This window comes from Scyliorhinus torazame, chromosome 10, assembly GCF_047496885.1.
Source record: "Scyliorhinus torazame isolate Kashiwa2021f chromosome 10, sScyTor2.1, whole genome shotgun sequence".
Taxonomy (NCBI): domain Eukaryota; kingdom Metazoa; phylum Chordata; class Chondrichthyes; order Carcharhiniformes; family Scyliorhinidae; genus Scyliorhinus; species Scyliorhinus torazame.
The window spans coordinates 173,615,440-173,639,908 of record NC_092716.1 but is presented as its reverse complement, the minus strand read 5'-3'; the positions used below and the strand labels follow the sequence as shown (position 1 = coordinate 173,639,908).

At 45.7% G+C, this 24,469-nt stretch overlaps 1 protein-coding gene across 1 annotated transcript in view; it reads left to right on the top strand.

The window, feature by feature from the left end:
- The window catches only part of slc67a1 (solute carrier family 67 member 1), a 192,598-nt gene that overhangs the window by 83,279 nt on the left and 84,850 nt on the right, over positions 1-24,469 (top strand). Inside the window, exons 5-7 of the mRNA XM_072518961.1 lie at positions 9,493-9,605; positions 16,795-16,899; positions 23,981-24,081. Of these exons, the coding sequence (XP_072375062.1) occupies positions 9,493-9,605; positions 16,795-16,899; positions 23,981-24,081 (319 nt within the window). The remainder of the gene's footprint in view (positions 1-9,492; positions 9,606-16,794; positions 16,900-23,980; positions 24,082-24,469) is intronic.

The following is a 24,469-nucleotide window of genomic DNA, read 5'->3' as shown; positions in this document are numbered from 1 at the left end:
CAGCATTTTAAGTTAGGGGTGGGGTTGACGGCAATGCCGATCTGAGAGATCATGGGCTGGATTCTCCGTTTCTGAGACTAAGTGTTGACGCCAGCGGAGCATGTGTGGACTTTCACGACAGGAAAATCGACGCCAACCGATTCTGGTACCGGTGAGGGGCTAGCACCGGCGCCGAGTGAAACTCCCGCGGATTGCGCCGAAAATGGCCGGGTCCCGGGCTGTGCATGCGCACGGCTGCCGACCTGCACTGGTCGCCGGCCGGGCGCAAACCCTAACCAGCAAACCGCGACCCCACAGCCCACCCCTGGCCACCCCCCACTAGTACCCCCAGCCCTAGCAGAAGCCCACCCCCGCCCCCCTCCAACGGCACTGCTCCCGGCAGGGTGTGGCAATACTGGACACTGACCACAGCCAGCATGCGGGTTCCGGACCACACGCGGCCTGTGCCGTCGGGAACGCGCCAGTTTGTAGGGGGTGGAGCATGGAGGACCGCTGTAAAACCGGCACTGGCTCCGGTTCCACAGTCAGAATCCATTCTCCATCCAATCGCTGATCACGATTTCGCTGTTGGGCTAGGGAGAATCCAGCCACGTGTTTGAACCAATGAGGTTGGATGCTAGGTTTTGTGGCTGTGTGGAGTGGGGGGTGGTGGAAAAGAAGGACTTCATTCTGGAAGAGCGTTTTGCAATCTTGAAGGAGTTGACGGAGACATTTGGGATTCCGGGGGAAGAGGGGGGTGGAGGCGTTTAGGTATATGCAGGTGCAGGATTTTGTAAGGAAGCTTTTCCCGACGTTTCTGGTGACACCACCCTCCTCGTTGTAGGGGATGTTGCCTGTGATGGGGTTGGAAGGGGGAGTCATCGTGGCGATTTTATGGGAGGATTCTAGAGGATGATATGGCATCGTTGGAGGGGGTTAAAGCCAAGTGGGAGGAGGAGCTGGAGGAGGGGTTGTCATGTGAGGTGTAGCGGAGGGCGAATGCCTCAACCTTGTGTGCGAGACTGGGGTTAATACAGTAAAAGGGGAGGGCAGCACGGTGGCACAGTGGTTAGCACTGCTGCCTCACGGCGCCGAGGTCCGAGGTTCGATCCCGGCTCTGAGTCACAATTTGTGTGGAGTTTGCACATTCCGTGTGTTTGCGTGCGTTTCGCCCCCACAACCCAAAGATGTGCAGGATAGGTGGATTGACCACACTGTAGCCACCTGGGTTGGCCACTTCCTGACTTAAAATGGAGGTCCGCAAAGACTACAGGGAAATTCAGCCAACACAGACAAAAACTAGCAAGTGCAAAATCTCCTGTGTATTAGAACTTGCAAAAGGCCAGACAGCACTGAAACTCACAGCCATCTGCATACTAATGAGCGATCCCCGGGTACAATTGAAACATGGAAGGTGAATAAGGCCAAGCCAGACTCCTCGGCGCCAGCAGGAGCCAAGACAAAGGAAGGCCAACGGACACTTAGGGACCACCCAGCGATCAGGGAACCGCTCCAGTATTGGAGAAATCGATCCAAGTGATCGGAACATAGTCCAATCACTTGGAACCAGATATGGGGTCCCCCCCGAACGGCGCGAAGCCCCTGGGGACTATAAAGTAAAGCCCCCAAGTTCAAATCGGTCTTCTTGGCAGGGTCACTCAGCAACGCGAACCAACCCTTGACAGTGAACTGCTTAGTTGCCGCAACAACCAAGTAAGTCTCCAGTCAACGCACACTACGAGATAGGTGCTCCTAGCTACCAGTCCATACCAGCTTTTGAATCCTGCAGACTCAGAATCGAACGAAAGGCCATTTGTTCCCCATACCTGGTGGGCCAGTTCCGAAGCTAAGTATAGGCCTTTTAGCGATAGAGATAGTCTAGAAAGTAGAGTTATATGCATGAGTAGTGATTTACTGTGTATAATAAATGTGTTTTGATTTGAATCTTACTAATTGGTGCGTTGAGTTATTGATCAGTACTTGAACTTGAACCTTGTGGCGGTATCATAAAGATACCTGGCGACTCTAGAGCAAAGGTTATAGAAACAGAGCAAATTCAGTAAAGACCCAACGGGCAACGAATTAAGAGCCAACCAAAGTTAGCAACAACACTAAATTGCCTCTTAATTGGAAAATATTAATTGGGTACTCTAATTTTTTTTAAAAATACAGTAAAAGGTGGTGCATAGGATACCTGCGGGCAGTGTGGGCGAGGTCCGCCAAACATGAACATATGCCCTTGTCCTACCCGAAGTTGGAGAAATTTTGGAGATCTTTTTTCAGCATCATGTGTCGGCGATCTTGCACTTAGATTTGGAGCCCACGCCTCTGAGGGCCATAGTTGGAGTGTCAGGCCTACCGGTGCTGCAGCCTATGTTTAAGCCTTCGCCTTAGTGATTGCTAGCAAGCAGGTCCTGTTGGAGTGGAGATCAGCCTCTCCTCCTTGTGCCTCAGTGTGCCTGGGGGACCTGAAGGAGTTCCTGTATCTTGAAACGGTCAAGTTCACCTTGAGGGGGGCAACTCCAGAAGAAGCAGGATCTGTTCATTCTGCACTTTAAAGAGTCAGTTGCCACCAACTGCTTGGAGGTGGAGGGGTTTGAGAAGGGGGTAGAGATGGGGGGTTTTTCAGTCATATGTGGGTTTTTTGGTAGAGTGGGAGTTTTTTTTTTGTTCTTTTTGTGTTTTTTTAAAAAATGTTTGTCTACAAGGATGTTTAGCATCATTTTTTCTAGAAATTTAGAGTACCCAATTCATTTTAGCCAATTAAGGGGCAATTTAGCGTGGCCAATCCTACCCTGCACATCTTTGGGTTGTGGGGTCGAAACCCACGCAAACACGGGGAGAATGTGCAAACTCCACACGGACCGTGACCCACAGCTGGGATTGAACCTGGGACCTCCGCGCTGTGAGGCAGCAGGGCTAACCACTATGCCACAGTGCTGCCCTTGAGGTATAAAGTGGCTAATTACAATGTTGTAAATTCAATCCTGGTCTGTAGTGTCAGAGACTGTATGATTTCTTGGAAAATCTGCAGTTCACACATTAATGGCAGCGAGTAAGTGTACTCTCACATGACACCTTCCCCCAAGAAAAAAAAACCAAACCATCAAATTCAAGATGGTTTCATTTTTCACCTTTTCACTATCCTTTAAGAAATGCACACAGTAAATATACTTTTTTGTTTCAAAAAACAACCCACGCAAACGGGTATAATAATATAGTCCATTTTTTTTTTCATTTTTCTTCCTCCAACTGAAATCCGTCTCGATTGACAGTCTCTTTGAACAAGAAGGTTTCTGCACGATCCATCCATTTCTCTACGCCTCGGCATGTCTCTTTCAAGTCAGTTACTTTAGTTCAATCTGATCACAGAGTCCCTTGTAATTCTCCAACACATGAGCATTGGTTATCACAGCTTTCAGACAGTCAAATGCTCGTTGAAAGTCCACTGTCCACTGAAATTTTTCACACATCTTCAGCAAGTCCATCAGTGGAGCAATCACGCTACAAAGCTTTTGCACAAATATTCCATCAAATCCACTCATGCCAAGAAATCGCATTATTTCCCTTTGTCTTGAGGGTATAACTCCTCAAGGAAAGTGACGTGGGCTTTTCTTAATTCACTTTTGGCTAGGTTTATCACCAAACCCGTCTCCTGAAGTCGATCGAATAACTCCATCAGATGTTTTAAATGTTCTTTCCATGTCTGGCTTAAAATTACCAGATCGTCAATGTATACCGCATAATTGGGTAATCCTGAAACAACTTTGTTAGTTAACCGTTGAAATGTGGCTGGGGTGTTTTTCATGCCAAATGGCATAACTTTGAATTGGTATATACCATCTGGAGTCACAAACGCTGAAATCTCCTTCGCCCTTTCGGATAAAGGTACCTGCCAGTAATCTTTAAGTAAATCCAGTTTAGAAATAAAAGCTGATTGTCCCACTTTCTCAATGCAATCCTCCAAACGTGGGATAGGTTAAGAGTCTGTTCTTGTAACTGCATTAAACTTTCTATAGTCCATACACAACCGTTGGGTACCGTCTGGTTTTGGTACCATCATTATGGGTGAGCTCCATTGGCTGCAACCCACTTCAATTATGCCATTTTTAAGCATACTCTCAATCTCTTTGTTAACCTGTGCCAATTTTAAAGGGTTAAGTCTATGGATGTTGTTTGAGCGGAACAGCCTTTCCCACATCTACCTCATGTATAGCCATTTTAGTACTTCCCAATTTATCTCCACAAACTTGCCCATGTAATATTAATAACTCTTTCAGGTCAGTCCGTTTTTCCTCTGGAAGGTAACTCAACAATTTATCCCAATTTTTAAGAACATCCTCGTTTTCCAATTTAATTTGAGGTATGTCAAATTCACAGTCATCTGGATTTGGTTCGTCACTTTGAGTTAGAATCATTAAAACCTCCTCCTTTTTCTCTCCTTCTCTTTCAAAGTACCTTTTAAGCATATTCACATGACACACTCGGTGAGTCTTCCTTCTATCTGGTGTTTTTACCACATAATTCACCTCACTTAATTTCCTTTCAATCTGATAAGGTCCACAAAACCTTGCTTTTAAAGGTTCACCTACCACTGGTCACAATACTAAAACTTCATCTCCACTGGCAAAACTACAAACATTGGATTTCTTGTCCGCTACCCATTTCATCACATTTTGTGCAACTTTTAAATGTTGTCTAGCCAATTGACCTGCTCTATTTAATCGTTCCCTAAAATTTGACACTTAATCCAATAACGTAATTTCCGATTTCTCACTCACCAATTTTTCCTTAATCAATTTAAGTGGTCCTCTTACCTCATGACCAAAAATTCATTCAAAAGGACTGAATTTGATTGACTCATTAGGTGCATCCCGAATTGCAAACAGTACGAATGGAATTCCTTCATCCCAATCCTCTGGATAATCTTGACAATAAGCCCTCAACATTGTCTTTAATGTCTGATGCCACCTTTCTAACGCTCCCTGCGTTTCTGGATGGTACGCAATTGATTTAAATTGTTTTATTCCTAAGCTATCCATAACTTATTTGAATAACCTGGAGGTAAAATTTGATCCTTGATCCGATTGTATTTCTGTGGGTAGTCCATATCTAGTAAAGAATTTAAGTAATTCCTCCACAATCTTTTTAGTTGTAATATTACGTACTGGAATGGTGTCTGGAAACCTAGTAGACACTTCCATTATAGTCAAAAGATATTGATTCCCACTTTTTGTTTTAGGAAGTGGTCCTACGCAATCAATTAGGACCCTTGTAAAAGGTTCCTCAAATGCTGGAATGGGTATTAAGGGCTCTGGTTTTATCACCGCTTGAGGTTTGCCTATCACTTGACGTGTGTGACATGATTGACAAAATTTAACTACACCTTTATGTAGTCCAGGCCAATAAAAATGTTTTTTTATTTTAGCTTGAGTTTTCCTTATTCCCAAATGACCTTCCACTGGTACCTCATGTGCAACTCGCAACACCTCCTTTCTATACCCTACCGGCAATACTACTTGATGAACTTCTGCCCATTTTTCATCCGCCTGCATACGTAAAGGTCTCCATTTTCTCATCAAGACATCACTTTTACAGTAATAACACTCTGGTATACACTCAGATTCCTCTTCCGTATATGTTTTCTGATACATCCGTTTTATTTCAACATCTTTTTGTTGTAACTCCGCCAATTTTCCTGAACTAAAAATATCCGCCTCATCCTCCACCTGTTCTTGTTCTTTTTCAACCATCTGATCAAAAATCGTTTCTGATAAGTGCACTTCAACTTCATCATCCCCTTTGATTTCTCCTCTTGTCTTAACCTGTAATTTTGCGACCTTGTTACTACACAATCCGGAAAAATCCCAGTATATTTCGTCCTTCAACCCTTCAGTTGTCTGATTTTCCACTGGCTTATCAACCACAGTGGATAGTGAAGAAGGTTATCTAGGATTGCAACGGGATCTTGATCAATTAGGCCAGTGGGCCGACGAATGGCAGATGGAGTTTAATTCAGATAAATGTGAGGTGATGCATTTTGGCAGATCGAATCAGGCCAGGACCTACTCAGTTAATGGTATGGCGTTGGGGAGAGTTATAGAACAAAGAGATCTAGGAGTACAGGTTCATAGCTCCTTGAAGGTGGAGTCGCAGGTGGACAGGGTGGTGAAGAAGGCATTCGGCATGCTTGGTTTCATTGGTCAGAACATTGAATATAGGAGTTGGGACGTCTTGTTGAAGTTGTACAAGACATTGGTACGGCCACACTTGGAATACTGTGTGCAGTTCTGGTCACCCTATTATAGAAAGGATATTATTAAACTAGAAAGAGTGCAGAAAAGATTTACTAGGATGTTGCCGGGACTTGATGGTTTGAGTTATAAGGAGAGGCTAGATAGACTGGGACTTTTTTCCCTGGAGCGTAGGAGGCTTAGGGGTGATCTTATAGAGGTCTATAAAATAATGAGGGGCATAGATAAGGTAGATAGTCAACATCTTTTCCCAAAGGTAGGGGAGTCTAAAACTAGAGGGCATAGGTTTAAGGTGAGAGGGGAGAGATTCAGAAGGGCCCAGAGGGGCAATTTCTTCACTCAGAGGGTAGTGAGTGTCTGGAATGGGCTGCCAGAGGTAGTAGTAGAAGCGGGTACAATTGTGTCTTTCAAAAAGCATTTAGATGGTTACATGGGTAAGATGGGTATAGAGGGTTATGGGCCAAGTGCGGGCAACTGGGACTAGCTTAATGGTAAAAAACTGGGCGGCATGGACTGGTTGGGCCGAAGGGCCTGTTTCCATGCTGTAAACTTCTATGATTCTATGAGTAGGCATCACTCCCACCTGCGATCCAGCTATATTATCATCCAAGATAAACTGTATTCCTGGACAAGATAGTTTTTCTCTTACTACTACTACCACTTCACCACTCTTCACTGGACTTTCCAACCTTACCTTATATAATTGAACGCTACTCCTCTCACCCTGAATTCCACATATTACCACCTTTTCTGGCAACATTCTTCCCAAACTACATAATTCCTCATCTCTTACCATTAAAGATTGACTAGCTCCCGTATCTCTTAAAATTGTGACTTCTTTACCTGCTCCCCCTGATACACATGAGTAAACTTTACCCACACAAGTAAATCCTTCAAAGAGATCTGGCACCTTCTTATCAATCATCTCTTGATCAGGCTGTACAATCATTTGCACCTCCTTCGCTTCACTTGGACTTTCCTTTACCACTTTAACAAACCCCACTGTCTTCTCCTGTTTTACCACATCAGCCTTCCCAGTGCTTTTCTTCAACCACCAACACTGTGACTTTACATGGCCTAGTTTATTACAGTGAAAACATTTGAAACATTTCATTTCTTTTCCACCCTCTTGGATTTCTTTTTTAATCTGAGGTACACTCTCCTTATTATCTCCCATCAGATCACCTTTGCCTCTACCACTTGAGTATTTCTTATGTCCCCTGTTTCTATCCCTCACAGGCTGAAACTGATGTCGCAAACCAAGCTTTGATTTATGAACTAATTCATAATCATCTACCATTTCTGCTGCTAACCTTGCGGTTTTAACTCTCTGCTCTTCCACATGGGTTCTCACTACATCAGGAATTGAATTTTTAAATTCTCTGAGAGCTTCATACATTTGGTCTATTTTCAAAGCCCTTATCCACCTCTCAAAATTACTCTGTTTGAGGCTTCCAAACTCCATGTATGTTTGACCAAATTCTTTCCTTAAATTTCTAAACCTTTGTCTGTCGGCTTCAGGCACTAGTTCATGTGCACCGAAGATGGATTTTTTCACATCCTCATACGTCCCAGATACCTCCTCCGGTAGTGATGCAAACACTTCACCAGCCCTACCTACCAGCTTTGTTTGAATCAGTAATACCCACATGTCCTGTGGCCATTTCATTTGTTTAGCCACCTTCTCAAATGAAATGAAAAAGGCTTCTACCTCCTTCTCATCAAACCTTGGCAATGCTTGGACATATTTAAATAGATCCCCACCAAGCCTTCGAATATGACGCTCTTTCTCACTATCCTCATCACTATCATCCAACTGTACGTTTCCCTTTACGTCTGCCAATTTTAACTGACTGTCATGTTTCATAGCCATTTTCTGAAGTTCGAACTCAAAGAACAAAGAACAAAGAAAAGTACAGGACAGGAACAGGCCCTTCGGCCCTCCACGCCTGTGCCGACCATGCTGCCCGTCTAAACTAAAATCTTCTAAAAGAACAAAGAAACAAACTCACTTATTATTTCACACTCACTTATATTTTTTTCCCATATCTGTATCTCCCTTTCTCTTTCTTTTTGTTCTGCTAGGGCTATTCTTTCTTTTCTCCTTTCTTCTCTCTCCTTTTCTTTTTCCTCTCTCCCTCTTTCGTATTCAAGCCGCTTTAATTCTTTCTCGTGTTCTATTTATTTAAGTTGTAACTGAATTTTTGCCATTTCCAATTAGTTAAACTGTATCTCAGGCAACTTTAAATGCTTAGCCACCGCCATAATCACCTCACCTTTTCGCATTTTGTCATGTAATGTTAACTGCAATGTTTTTGCCAAATCTAACAGTCTGCTTTTAGTCTCTGTCCGTAAGGTACTGCATGTGACCGTCTCCACCCCCAAAAATGTCAGAGCCTCTGAAAGAGCCATTGTCCACAACACACTCCCCACTTAAACTAAAATACCGCACCTGAAAAGCAACCACAATATGCTCACCCCTCACTGTCTTTAAGTTCACTCAGCCAATCGAGCCCCCAATTTGTTATGGGCCAGGGTTTGGAGACCCCCAAAGTGTATCATGGAATTCACCTGACCCACAACTTTTAATAGATTGTGGTATGGGGAGCACACTGCCCACTCTGCAGGTGTGGTACAACAGAAATGGAAAAGTACTTTTTAAAGCAAAATAATGTTTATTCTATGAACTCAAGTTAACCTTTATAAAACATACAGTGAACATCTTAGCAACCATCACTTCAGATATAACCCCCAAAGAATACAACACTAAGTAATCCTTAATAACTTCCCAAACAACATCCAGAAGTCAGAAGCACATTAGGTTTACTTTCACTACTGAAAACATTTATAATTCTGAATTTACCAAATAATCAAGAGATAGTCTTTTCATGGCAGAGAGATCAACAGTGCACCTGCTCTGTCTGGCTTCAGCTCCAACAGTGAAAACGAAACTAAAACACACCCTGCAGCAAACAGCCTAAAACAAAGGTAAAAAACTTGCAGACAGCCCAACTCCACCCACTCTCTGACATCACTGCAGTAATAAACACCCATTTCTCAAAGGTACTCTCACTCCAGATATTTGTATACACACCCATTTATAAACACCCATTTGTTAAAGGTACTCTCGCATGACAGTGCACAACAATCAAAAATGAAACTTCCTTTGATATTATATTTCAAGTGAAGAAATTAAATGCACTAATTGGTGTATAATGCAAACTTATGATGTTGCTCTAACTTTTGTTGTCTTCTTCAGGGAACCATTTGCAGCCTATGTTGCAGCAGCTGGATGTGTCCTTAACTCTATTGTAGTAATGAAGTACATCCCAGCTCAAACCAAACAAACCCGGACAAAGGAAAATAACCCAGGTCAGTTGAAGTTTGTCTCTCACTGCATGAGTCTTTTTTTTTAAAATATTTTATTGAAAATTTTTGGTCAACCATCACAGTACATTGTGTAACCTTCACACAATAATATAACAGTATAAATAACAATGACCTGTTTTATAAACAAAGAATAAATAATATATAACAAAAACTAAAACTAAAACTAAATGGCAACTGCCTTGTCTCAGATAAACACTCTCCAAAAATATGATTTAACAGTCCAATATACAATTATAGCAACGACCTATACATATTATACATATATTAATAACCCCGAGACTCCTTCTGGTTCCTCCCCCCCCCCCCCCCCCCCCCCCCCGGGCTGCTGCTGCTGCCTTTTTCTTTTCCATTCCCTCTATCTTTCTGTGAGGTATTCGACGAACGGTTGCCACCGCCTGGTGAACCCTTGAGCCGATCCCCTTAGGACGAACTTAATCCGTTCCAGCTTTATAAGCCCTGCCATGTCATTTATCCAGGTCTCCACCCCCGGGGGCTTGGCTTCCTTCCACATCAACAGTATCCTGCGCCGGGCTACTAGGGACGCAAAGGCCAAAACATCGGCCTCTCTCGCCTCCTGCACTCCCGGCTCTTGTGCAACCCCAAATATAGCCAACCCCCAGCTTGGTTCGACCTGGACCCCCACTACTTTCGAAAGCACCTTTGTCACCCCCACCCAGAACCCCTGTAGTGCCGGACATGACCAGAACATGTGGGTGTGATTCGCTGGGCTTCTCGAGCATCTCGCACACCTATCCTCTACCCCAAAAAATTTACTGAGCCGTGCTCCAGTCATATGCGCCCTGTGTAACACCTTAAATTGAATCAGGCTTAGCCTGGCACACGAGGACGATGAGTTTACCCTACTTAGGGCATCCGCCCACAGCCCCTCCTCAATCTCCTCCCCCAGCTCTTCTTCCCATTTCCCTTTCAGCTCATCTACCATAATCTCCCCCTCGTCCCTCATTTCCCTATATATATCTGACACCTTACCCCCCCCCCACCCATGTCTTTGAGATTACTCTGTCCTGCACCTCATGCGTCGGGAGCTGCGGGAATTCCCTCACCTGCTGCCTCGCAAAAGCCCTCAGTTGCATATATCGGAATGCATTCCCTTGGGGCAACCCATATTTCTCGGTCAGCGCTCCCAGACTTGCGAACTTCCCATCTACAAACAGATCTTGCAGTTGCGTTACTCCTGCTCTTTGCCATATTCCAAACCCCCCATCCATTCTCCCCGGGGCAAACCTGTGGTTATTTCTTATCGGGGACCACACCAAGGCTCCCGTCTTTCCCCTATGCCGTCTCCACTGTCCCCAAATTTTCAAAGTCGCCACCACCACCGGGCTTGTGGTGTATTTCTTCGGTGAGAACGGCAATGGGGCCGTCACCATAGCTTGTCGGCTAGTCCCCCTACAGGACGCCCTCTCCAATCTCTTCCACGCCGCTCCCTCCTCTTCTCCCATCCACTTACTCACCATTGAGATATTGGCGGCCCAGTAGTACTCACTTAGGCTCGGTAGTGCCAGCCCCCCCCTATCCCTACTACGCTGTAAGAATCCCTTCCTCACTCTCGGGGTCTTCCCGGCCCACACAAAACTCATGATACTCTTTTCGATCCTTTTGAAAAAAGCCTTCGTGATCACCACCGGGAGGCACTGAAACACAAAGAGAAATCTCGGGAGGACTATCATTTTAACCGCCTGCACCCTCCCTGCCAGTGACAGGGATACCATGTCCCATCTCTTGAAGTCCTCCTCCATTTGTTCCACCAATCGCGTTAAATTTAACCTATGCAATGTACCCCAATTCTTAGCTATCTGGATCCCCAAGTAACGAAAGTCCCTTGTTACCTTCCTCAGCGGAAAGTCCTCTATTTCTCTGCTCTGCTCCCCTGGATGCACTACAAACAACTCACTTTTCCCCATGTTCAGTTTATATCCTGAGAATTCTCCAAACTCCCGAAGTGTCCGCATTATCTCTGGCATCCCCTACTCCGGGTCCGCCACATATAACAACAAATCATCCGCATACAGAGATACCCGGTGTTCTTCTCCTCCTCTAAGTATTCCCCTCCACTTCTTGGAACCCCTCAATGCTATTGCCAGGGGCTCAATCGCCAGTGCAAACAGTAATGGGGACAGAGGGCATCCCTGCCTTGTCCCTCTATGGAGCCGAAAGTATGCAGATCCCCGTCCATTCGTGACCACACTCGCCACTGGGGCCCTATACAACAGCTGCACCCATCCAACATACTCATCACCAAAACCAAATCTCCTCAGCACCTCCCACAAATAATCCCACTCCACTCTATCAAATGCTTTCTCGGCATCCATCGCCACCACTATCTCCGCTTCCCCCTCTGGTGGGGGCATCATCATTACCCCTAGCAGCCTCCGTATATTCGTATTCAGCTGTCTCCCCTTCACAAACCCGGTTTGGTCCTCATGGACCACCCTCGGGACACAATCCTCTATCCTCATTGCCATTACCTTGGCCAGAATCTTAGCGTCTACATTTAGGAGGGAAATAGGTCTATAGGACCCGCATTGCAGCGGGTCCTTTTCCTTCTTTAGGAGAAGCGATATCGTTGCCTCAGACATAGTCGGGGCAGCTGTCCCCTTTCCTTTGCCTCATTAAAGGTCCTCATCAGTAGCGGGGCGAGCAAGTCCACATATTTCCTGTAAAATTCAACTGGGAATCCATCCGGTCCCGGAGCCTTCCCCGCCTGCATGCTCCTAATTCCTTTCACTACTTCCTCTATTTCAATCTGTGCTCCCAGTCCCACCCTTTCCTGCTCCTCCACCTTGGGAAATTCCAGCCGGTCCATAAAGCCCATCATTCTCTCCCTCCCATCCGGGGGTTGAGCTTCGTATAATTTTTTATAAAATGTCTTGAACACTCCATTCACTCTCTCCGCTTCCCGCTCCATCTCTCCTTCCCCATCCCTCACTCCCCCTATTTCCCTCGCTGCTCCCCTCTTCCTCAATTGGTGGGCCAGCAACCTGCTCGCCTTCTCCCCATATTCGTACTGTACACCCTGTGCCTTCCTCCACTGTGCCTCTGCAGTACCCGTTGTCAGCAAGTCAAATTCTACGTGTAGCCTTTGCCTTTCCCTGTACAGTCCCTCCCCCGGTGCCTCTGCATATTGCCTGTCCACCCTCAGAAGTTCTTGCAGCAACCGCTCCCGTTCCCTACTCTCCTGCTTTCCTTTATGTGCCCTTATTGATATCAGCTCCCCTCTAACCACTGCCTTCAGCGCCTCCAGACCACTCCCACCTGGACCTCATCTGCCATTAGTCCCATGTCCATTCTCCAGGGTGGGCGCCCTTCTGTTTCCTCCCCTATCTCCAAGTCCACCCAATGTGGAGCGTGATCCGAAATGGCTATAGCCGTATACTCCGTTCCCCTCACCTTCGGGATCAACGCCCTTCCCAAAACAAAAAAGTCTATTCGCGAATAGACTTTGTGGACATAGGAGAAAAACGAAAACTCCTTACTCCTAGGTCTGCTAAATATCCACTGGTCTACTCCTCCCATCTGCTCCATAAAATCTTTAAGTACCTTGGCTGCTGCCGGCCTCCTTCCAGTCCTGGACCTCTTCCTGTCCAGCCCTGGTTCCAACACCGTATTGAAATCTCCTCCCATTACCAACTTTCCCACCTCTAGGTCCGGGATGCGTCCTAGCATACGCCTCATAAAATTGGCATCATCCCAGTTCGGGGCATATACGTTTACCAAAACCACCGTATCCCCCTGTAGTTTGCCACTCACCATCGCGTATCTGCCCCCGCTATCCGCCACTATAGTCTTTGCCTCAAACATTACCCGCTTCCCCACTAATATAGCCACCCCCCTGTTTTTCGCATCTAGCCCCGAATGGAACACCTGCCCCACCCAACCTTTGCGTAGTCTCACCTGGTCTATCAGTTTCAAGTGCGTTTCCTGTAACATTACCACGTCTGCCTTAAGTTTCTTAAGGTGTACGAGTACCCGTGCCCTCTTTATCGGCCCGTTCAGCCCTCTCACGTTCCACGTGATCAGCCGGGTTGGGGGGCTTTTTACCCCCCCCCCCTGTCGATTAGCCATCCCCTTTTTCCAGCTCCTCACCCGGTTCCCATGCAGCTGTGTCCCCCCCAGGCGGTGCCCCCCCGCCCATCCCACCCCATACCAGCTCCCCCCTCTCCCCAGCAGCAGCAGCCCAATAATTCCCCCCTCCCACCCCCCCCCCCCCCGCTAGATCCCCCACTAGCGTAGTTACACCCCAATGTTGCTCCCAGAAGTCAGCAAACTCTGGCCGACCTCGGCTTCCCCCCGTGACCTCGGCTCACACCGTGCGACGCCCCCTCCTTCCTGCTTCCCTATTCCCGCCATGATTATCATAGCGTGGGAGCCGAGCCCGCGCTCCCCCCTTGGCCCCGCCCCCAATGGCCAACGCCCCATCTCTTCCACCTCCTTTCCTCCCCCCACCACCTGTGGAAGAGAGAAAAGTTACCACATCGCAGGATTAATAACATAAAACTCCTCTTTCCCCCCTTTTTGCCCCCCTCTTCGCCCCCCATACTCGCCCCACCACTTTGTTTCAAACGTTCTTTTTTTTAATAACCCGCTCATTCCAATTTTTCTTCCACGATAAAAGTCCACGCCTCATCCGCCGTCTCAAAGTAGTGGTGCCTCCCTTGATATGTGACCCACAGTCTTGCCGGCTGCAGCATTCCGAATGTTATCTTCTTTTTGTGAAGTACCCGCCTTGGCCCGATTAAAGCTCGCCCTCCTTCTCGCCACCTCCGCACTCCAGTTTTGGTATACGCGGATCACCGCGTTCTCCCACTTACTGCTCCGAGTTTTCTTTGCCCATCTAAGGACCATCTCTCTGTCCTTAAAACGGAGGAATCTCACTACTATGGCTCTAGGAATTTCTCCTGCTCTCGGTCCTCGCGCCATCACTCGGTATGCTCCCTCCACCTCCAGCGGACCCGCCGGGGCCTCCGCTCCCATTAACGAGTGCAGCATCGTGCTCACATTTGCCCCGACGTCCGCTCCCTCCGCACCTTCAGGAAGACCAAGAATCCTTAGGTTGTTCCTCCTCGCGTTGTTCTCCAGCCTTTCCACACATCGTTTATGGTGTGCCTCGTGCATCTCCGTCTTCACCACCAGGCCCTGTATGTCGTCCTCATTCTCGGCAGCCTTTGCCTTCACGACCCAAAGCTCCCGCTCCTGGGTCTTTTGCTCCTCCTTTAGCCCTTCGATCGCCTGTAATATCGGGGCCAACAGCTCCTTCTTCAATTCCTTTTTGAGTTCTTCCACGCAGCGTTTCAAAAACTCATGTTGTTCAGGGCCCCATATTAAACTGCCACCTTCCGACGCCATCTTGGTTTTTGCTTGCCTTCCTTGCCGCTGCTCTAAAGGATCCACCGCAATCCGGCCACCTTCCTCTCCTTTTTTCATCCATATCCAGGGGGGATTCCCTTCTGGTTCACCGTACAGTACTTTTAGCCGTTAAAATTGCCGTTGGGGCTCTTATTAAGAGCCCAAAAGTCCGTTCCACCGGGAGCTGCCGAAACGTGCGACTCAGCTGGTCATCGCCGCACCCGGAAGTCCCTCACTGCATAAGTCTAAACATCAGTAGCTAATCCTTGTGCAAATTTTTCTTTAATCTATATCCTACTTTTCTGCCTTTGCTGTTTTCTCGCATAATCTTCCAGCCCTTTGATCTGCAGGCATTAGATACACTCTGCTGTTTCACATAATCTAACAGGACAAATGGTGCTGTGCCTGAGCAGCTTTTTGAAAGAGCTGTTTAATTTAGTCCCATACCACAGTTTTATTTCCTCCATAACCATACAAATTGGTCCTCTTCAAGTGTATGTCCTTTTGAAAGTTCCTATGGTTTCTGATGAAACCCCCTTTTCATGTCATGCATTCTAGATTGTAACATCCCTCTGTGTAAAAAAAAAAAGAAATATCCTAATTTTTCCTCTGGATCTTTTGCAATTATTTTAAACCTTTAACCTCTGGTTAATGACCCACTTATCAGAGTAAGCAATTTCTCCTGTTATAGGCTATAATGGAATTCCATTGAAGTCCAATCTGTAATATTCAGTCCCTGCCAGGCAGCACTTGTGGACATCTGTCCACTGATATTGTCCAGCAGGGGTTGAATGGAGCAATCAAGAGTATGATTCCCAACAAATTATTTCCTCTTCCCGTAAGCAGCACTGAGGTCAGTTGTGATGCCTCACCTGTCCTCTAGCCTGTGATCAGCTACCCCAATAGAGAATGGGAATTGACCCTGGAATGTTTTCACACAAAGGGTAGTAGAAATCTGGATCTCTCCTTTCCAAATGTCTGTGGATGCTGGGTCAGTTGAAACTTTTAAGACTCGGGTCAATAGATTTTTGTTTGGTATAGGTACCAAGGAATATGGATCAAAGGTGGTTCACTGGGATTGAGGTACAAACCAGTCATGATCTAATTGAAAAGAGGAGCAGCTCAAAGAGCTGGATGGCCTACCTTTTGATTTGTATGATTCGGTACAATTATGACAGATTCTTGATACAGCCAATCATTGGAAAAGCCTGATGTATTTTTTTCTGAATAAGATAAACAATAATGGTTTTGACACCACACCTCCTGTGTAGGGAGTAAACAGTGTAGTTGGATAAACATGGTCCTTTTCATCTGTGAAATGCGGATTTGTCCCCAGTGCAGTCCAATGAAATGAAAATTTCTGATGTGATGACTGTTTGGATCTCATAAACTGAGTTTGGGCAATCTCCGTTCAGTCCCCAGTAGACGCAAGTGCACATTATTCAGTATCAACTGGCACTATTTTGGCAGCTTTGCTCAGAAGAGTCTCAGGAGATTTTTTTGTTTTATTCTCTATGAGCAGATGGGGTAATCTTCCTCTCTTTCCCCCATGCCTGCAGCAATGATTTTATATAAAATAATGAGCAACTCCCCAAAGGCTTCATGGGTAACAGCAAAAGTTTGTTTTCCACAACACATAACGCAATATCTCAAATGTAGTCCCTGAATTATACCGAGATGGGGAAGAAAAGGAAAGAAAATTGAGCTGAGGAGGGTGAGCAGCAACAAACAACACGAGTGAGAGTGTGTGTGAAGCAATGAACATGCACAACGCTGAGCAGTAACACATTCATTTCTGTTTTAGAAACGGCTAGTAGCATCTTCAGTGTGAAAGAAATCTTAAGACTATTGAGTATCCCTGGAGCTGCAGGAATCCTTGCAATTAAAACCATCACTGGTCTGCCAATGGGTAAGCCATCTCAATGTACCTGTTTGAATATAAAGGAAATGCACAGCCCCTGGGCAAATCACCTTGTTCCTTATCATGCATTATCATAATGGTCACTGCATCTTCGTGCCTTTTGTACATGTTTATATACAATTGACGCTATGCTGTTGAGTTACCTCACTTACAGTGTAGTAAGTGCAAACCATAGGACCTTGGCACCATGAGGCAGCTGTGCTAACCACCATCTACCACAACCCATATTCCTTTTGAGGTTCTCAAAAGTTGGCTCAAACTCAACCAAGAATGAGAGACTCATTTTGTTCTGGATGATTGACATGAGCACGCTTGATTGCATTTTTGGTTGTAGTTCAGCTATTCATGGAAACAAATAATTTTCTGGTCAACTATACAAAAATTTAGGGCAGCACGGTGGCGCAATGGTAACACTGCAGTCTCACAGCACTGAGATCCCAGGTTCGATCCCGGCTCTAGGTCACTGTCCATGTGGAGTTTGCACATTCTCCTCGTGTTTGCGTGGGTTTCGCCCCCACAACCCAAAGATGTGCAAGATAGGTGGATTGGCTATGCTAAATTGCTCCTTAATTGGAAAAAATGAATTGGGTACTCTAAATTTAAAAATAAATTTTTTAAAAAAATAATCTTCTCTGAATGGCCTCATTTTTCAAATCACACAACAAACAAACGCTAATTGTATCGTCTACAAGTGGCCAAATTTGCAAAACTCTGCAAGTCGCTTGAGGGTTGCGATGAACTGCAATATTTTCCCCTTCTAACTGATTCCTTCGATGAAAGGAATAATTAACGGCTTTGATGCATTATGGTCTTCTAATATTTTAGCCAATTCTTGGTACATCTTATCCCTGGGTGTCATGGGCAGCAAGGTGGCGCAGTGGGTTAACACTGCGATCTCACGGCGCCGAGGTCCCAGGTCCAATCCTGGCTCTGGGTCACTGTCCGTGTGGAGTTTGCACATTCTCCCCATGTTTGCGTGGGTTTCACCCCCACAACCCAAAAATGTGCAGGCTAGGTGGATTGGCCACGCTAAATTGCCCCTTAATTGGAAAAAATTAATTGGGTACTCTTAAAAAAAATTTTTTTTAAAGAAGTCTGCTCTGCGCTCTCTCCCCGTCCTGCGCTCTCTTTCTTTTGCTCTGCTCTGCCCTGCTTCTCCCTCTTTTCTCTCTGCCCTCTCTCCCCGCTCTGCTCTGCGCTCGCTCCCCGCTCTGCGCTCTCTCCCCGCTCTGCGCTCTCTCCCCGCTCTGCGCTCTCTCCCCGCTCTGCGCTCTCTCCCCGCTCTGCGCTCTCTCTCCCGCTCTGCGCTCTCTCTCCCGCTCTGCGCTCTCTCTCCCGCTCTGCGCTCTCTGTCTCCCTGCTCTGCTCTCTCTCCCGCCGCTCTGCTCTGTCTCCCCGCTCTGCGCTCTCTCCCCGCTCTGCTCCCTGCGCTCCCTCCCCGCGCTCTCTCTGCTCTCTCTCTCCCCACTCCGCTCTGTCCCTGCGCTCTCTCCCTGCTCTGCTCTCTGCGTGCTCTCAAAAAATAAAAAATCCCTGGGTGTCTCAGGTTGAACAAAGCTTCTTTTGCTTCCAATTATACTTCAGAATGCAGGGACCTTAATATCTTCCAAAATCTTAGTGGCTAGAATATAATACTGGAATATTTCTGAGTATGACTTCTAGTCCTCTGAATCTATCTAATGATCCCATCGCACTAAACTTTTCTGACATTTAAAAAAATAAATTTAAAGTACCCAATTATTTTTTTGTTCCAATTAAGGGGCAATTTAGCGTGGCCAATTCACCTAACCTGCACATCTTTACGGGTTGTGGGGGTGAGACCCACATAGACCCGGGGAAATGTGCAAACTCCACATGGGCCGGGGTCGAACACGTGTCCTCAGTGCTCGAGGCAGCACTGCTAACCACTGTGTCAGCGTGCTGCCCTTTTTCTGTCATTTTAGTGACATCAGAACACTCACCAACTTCCCTTAAATTAATGGTTTAGTTAAATAAAGTTGAATTACCATTTATAACAGCTTTAACTCTCATCGCAAACTGTGAGTATCATTTCTTCTCTGCCCTGCTGTACCTCCGTCCCTCGTCTGCCATTTTCTTTTTGTAAACTGCTGTATCTTTAGACTAACCGTACAAAAGAAATAGATTGTAGATGCAGGTGGGCTCAAAAGCAACATTAACAGAGGTGTATTGAATAAATATTCATTGTACAAGCGTTGGTACTAGACGAACATTAAAGCCTGCAAAGTATGTCACATGACTCGGTTCTTAAGAGACATTGCACACAACTACCATAACCCACATATATAAAAGGAGAGATGATGATTTAAAAAAGGAACAGTACCAGAAGAGAGAGAACAGTTAATAATATCAACTAACGAGGAGCAGGGCAGCACGGTGGCGCAGTGGTTAGCACTGGGATTACAGCACTGAGGACCCGGGTTCGAATCCCGGCCCTGGGTCACTGTCCGTGTGGAGTTTGCACATCCTCCCCGTGTCTGCGTGGGCTTCACCCCCACAACCCAAAAGATGTGCAGGGTAGGTGGATTGGCCACACTAACTTGACCCTTAATTGGAAAAAAGTAATTGGGTACTCTAAATTTAAAAACAAAACTAACAAGAGGAGCTCAGAAGGCAAGTTGGGTCGTTATAGGAATAAGGCCTAGGAGCAGTAGGTAGAATCCTGACTAGATGAGCTCGGGGAGGGAATGAAGGGAATAGGAGAGAAACTAAGATCAACCATAGTTCCCAATTTTGATCAGAATCCAGTGACTCCGGTGTAAAGTAAACTTGTGTGGATGACGGATGAGAGCAGGGTCAGGCCCTTGCTGGACAATAGCACTTGTAACAGTTGTAGTATAGGCTCACATGTCAAAAATCGTGCCTGATGAGATAACTGGAGCTCTACTGGTGCTAAACGTCTAACAATGGAGCACAGGAAATATTATTTGAAAGTAAAACAAAATATCAAAAAACCTTTGAGCATTTTTCTTGTTGTTAGTATTTAGTCTCTGCAAGTTTACCTCGGAACAGTCCTTTACAAATTCTCTGTGACCCGAATATAATCTCGACTGATTGTTAAGTTGGTTCTGGAATAAGCCTTTTAAGGTGCCTGGAAATAATCGTTTGCCTTGAAATTTATAATTCTTGTCACTTTCATGGCTCCTAATTAAGTTGTGGCAATTACAGATGAGTGCCTATGTCACTGCAGTTTCCGAACACAAGTTAGGAAGGACATATTCACTGAGTACTGCATCCACAAAAGATTCTTATAGTTTTGCATTATCTGCTTCACTATCTGGTGTTGATTTCTCCTCCTTCCACTCGTCCCCTTCTCTCTCCCTCTTCATTATCAACAAAGTGGTGTTTCATTATGATCCTGGACAGGACCTGCAAATTTTGTTACAACCCCGGATTAGACCCCCAAATTTTGTTACAGTCCGGAGGGTCCCCAAAATTTGTTGGAATCCAGTTAAGGACCAGTAACCTTTCTTGTTAAAGTAAACAAAATTTGAAATCCCATTTACTCAATAAGAGAATGATGCAGTCCAAGATGGCAGCGGAGCGTGGCGACTCTGCGTGCTCTCTATCACAGATCCTCTTCCTACATCTCTTACAACCATACTAACCGTTTAAAATTTAATTACAACACTATCTCTACACTCCATGTGCTTCACTTGATGTCTGTGTCTATGTATTACTTTTTTTCCTTTTAAAGGACCCAATTTTTTTTCCAATTAAGGGGCAATTTAGCAAGGCCAAACCACCTAGCCGGCACATCTTTGGTTTGTGGGGGTGAGACCCACGCAAACATGAGGAGAATGGTGTCTATGTATTTACATTGTGTATTTATGTATGTCCTACGGGCAGCACGGTAGTGCAGTGGTTAGCACTGCTACCGCACGCCGCCGAGTACCTGGGTCCGATCCCGGCCCCAGGTCACTGTCCGTGTGTGGGGTTTGCGCATTCTCCCCATGTCTGTGTGGGTCTTGTCATGATATGCAAACATGCACCCAATGAACACTCAGAATAGGACACAACCAATGGGCAGTAAGGACACTCAGAGGTGGCATCACCACAAGGGGGCATAACATAAACACTATAAAAGGGATGAGGCACTCACACCCTGCCTCTTTCCACAGACAGACATCTAGAGAGTTAGACAGGGTTGATCAGCATCACACCCTAGCACGTGGCTTAGAGCAAGCTGGTACAGTTAGACTGAGTTACTACAGTTAGATTAGGAGAGAGTCAAACTCATTTGAGAACTGTGTTAATAGTTAAATAAACACGTTGAACTAATTTCAGAGTCTGGAGCATCCTTTAGTTAAGACTGCATCAAGTAGCAGCCTGTGTTATCCGAAGCAGCATAACACAACATGATACCAGGAGCGACTGTTCAATCTACTTAGTTCAACTCAGCAAGATCCGTGACAACCAGCTACTGAATACAGGCACAATGGACAAGATTCAGGCTCCTCATCAGCTCAGGACCACCGGCAATCTTAGTGCCAACTGGCGATCATTCGAGCAGAAATTTCAACTATACGTGGAAGCATCCGACCTCAATGGCGCGACCAATGCGTGGAAGAGAGCTCTTCTACTCACCACTGCGGGTGACCATGCGATAGAGATCTTCATCTCCTTTCACTTTTCCGAAGGGCAGGACAAAACGAAGTACCAAACCATCCTGGACAAATTCGACAGCCACTGCGAGGTGCACACCAATTAAATCTTTGAGCGCTACATCTTCAAGCAGAGGATGCAAGGTAAAGACGAATCCTTCAACTCCTATCAAACTAACCTTAGACTGCTAGCGCAATCCTGCAACTTCGGTGATATCACTGACTCTATGATCAGAGACCAAATCGTTTTTGGAGTCCACTCTGATCCTCTGCGAGAGCAATTGTTGAAAATCAACCACATGACCCTGCCAGTCGTGATTGAAACGTGTATTGTGCATGAGCACTCTAAAAATTGCTATTCACAGTACAAAGTGGCAGAAAGTGAAAAACAAGCCTCCCACGAGGTGGAGAGTGTTAAGGCCATCTCCCGGATGCAGCGCCTCCACATTGACGAAAGCGGCCATTTTGCGCGTTCTTCCTGGGGTCCGACACATGTGCAATGCGATCGGGAACACTAAGCGGCCGAAAACCGCACTGCGTAGGTGCAGATGTCCGAGAACCGCACCACGCATGCGCAACGACGCACTGAGCATCTTGACGCCGAAGTCATGACGTGTGCGAACTGCGGCACCGCCCAATTTTTTTAAAACTACCCTGCAAGAGACAAACGCTGTTTAAACTGTGGGAAACCAAACCACTATGCAGTCCTGTGCAGATCTGCACCACCAGTCGTGCCTCCCACTTGCCTGCCAAGACACCGTCATCCCCTCCACCATCTCTCCGGCGGTCGACAAGGATCAGACGCAACCTCAGAGATTGGACTTATGAGTATTTGTTGTGTTTGTTCTGTTCTGTATTCCTCAGTCAGTCACATTCACATGTATATACATCTTTTTTTTTTAAAAAGGGGCGATGTCATGATATGCAAACATGCAACCAATGAACACTCAGAATAGGACACAACCAGAATAGGACACAACCAATGGGCAGTCAGGACACTCAAGAGATGGCATCACCACAAGGGGGCATGACATAAACACTATAAAAGGGATGAGGCACTCACACCCTGCCTGTTTCCACAGACAGACATCTAGAGAGTTAGACAGGGTTGATCAGCAGCATCACACCCCAGGACGTGGCTTAAAGCAAGCTGGTACAGTTAGACTGAGTTACTACAGTTAGATTAGCAGAGAGTCAAACTCATTTGAGAACTGTGTTAATAGTTCAATAAACACGTTGAACTCATTTCAGAGTCTGGAGCATCCTTTAGTTAAGACTGCATCAAGTAGCAGCCTGTGTTATCCGAAGCAGCATGAAACAACAGGTCTCACCCCCACAACCCAAAAAAAGATGTGCAGGGTAGGTGAATTGGCCACGCTGAAATGCCCCCTAATTGTGGGGGGGGGGGGGAAATTGGGTACTTGAAAAAAATATTTTTTAAACTGCAATGGTAATCTTATGAGCTCCTCGTGTCATGTGAGAGTACCTTTAAGAAATGGGTGTTTATAAATGGGTGTGTATATAAATATCTGAAGTGAGAGTACCTTTAAGAAATGGGTGGTTATTACTGCAGTGATGTCAGAGAGTGGGTGGAGCTGGGCTGTCTGTCAGCTTTTTATTTTTGTTTTTGAGCAGGCTGTAGGGTGTGTTTTAGTTTCGTTTTCAGTGTTGGAGCTGAAGCCAGACAGAGCAGGTGTACTGTTGATCTCTCTGCCATGAAAAGACTATCTCTTGATCATTGGGTGAATTCAGAACTATAAATGTTCTCAGTAGTGAATGTAAACCTAATGTGCTTCTGTTGAAAGGTGTTTCTTCTGCCTTCTGGATGTTGTTTGGGAAGTTATTAAGAATTACCCAGTGTTGTATTCTTCGGTGGTTGTATTTGAATTGATGGTTGCTAAGAGGTTCACTATGTTTTAAAAAGGTTAACCTGAGTTCATAGAATAAACATTGTTTTGCTTTTTTAAAAAAAAATTCCATTTCTGCTGTACCACACCTGTAGAGTGGGCCGTGTGCTCCCCATACCACAATCTATTAGAAGTTGTGGGTCAGGGGAACTCCATGATACACTTTGGGGTTCTCTAAACCCTGGCCCATGATATTCATCTGCTTGTGAAATATGTGGGTGCATGCAACTTAAAACTCATTCAAAAGGACCTTTCTCGCCCTCCTGTTTTACCATTACAATGTTGTGATAGAATAGCAATGCTGAGGCCAAGCAAACTTCTTGGTAATTTTTTTTCTAAATGATTTGGGCAGTTAAAGGAGCTACGCTCTGAAATCTCGTGATTCCAAATAAACCTGGACTTTAACCTGGTGTTGTAAGACTTCTTACTGTGCTCACCCCAGTCCAACGTCGGCGTCTCCACATCATGACTAATTTTGTACACCTGTAAGATATTGAGACCTCGAATGACTTGGCTTTCATGTTCTGTTTGTATTTGCAGGAGTGTTCCAGAGTATGTTTTCAGTTGTTGCTATGGACCATTTCAAACTGGAGGCGGAGCACAATGGCTACCTCATGGCTTACATTGGTGTGTTGCAAATGGTAAGGGACTTTATTACACTCTCTCCAGCAGCGCTGTGCAGTACTCTAGAGCTGCAAAAGAGTGATTCCTTCCATACTATCTGACTTAATAATCAGAAATACTTACTGTATATTTAGAGTATCAAAATATCTGTGTCATATCTGAGTTTTACAGCGTATCAACAAAGCTCAGTCCAGTGTCCAAAGATTATATAGTACAGTCTTAGTAGGGTTAAGTATCGCAGTCTATGTTCAAAGCATCACTGGTAAATTTTCAGTTTTCTTTTGTGGCTGAGTACAGATCAGTCTCCTCTTCCTCTGCAATTCTCTGGCTTTACCTGCAATGAACGCCAACAGTGAATCATTTGGATCAATTTTCCTAAATATTTCCTTTGCCTAGAGGTCCCTG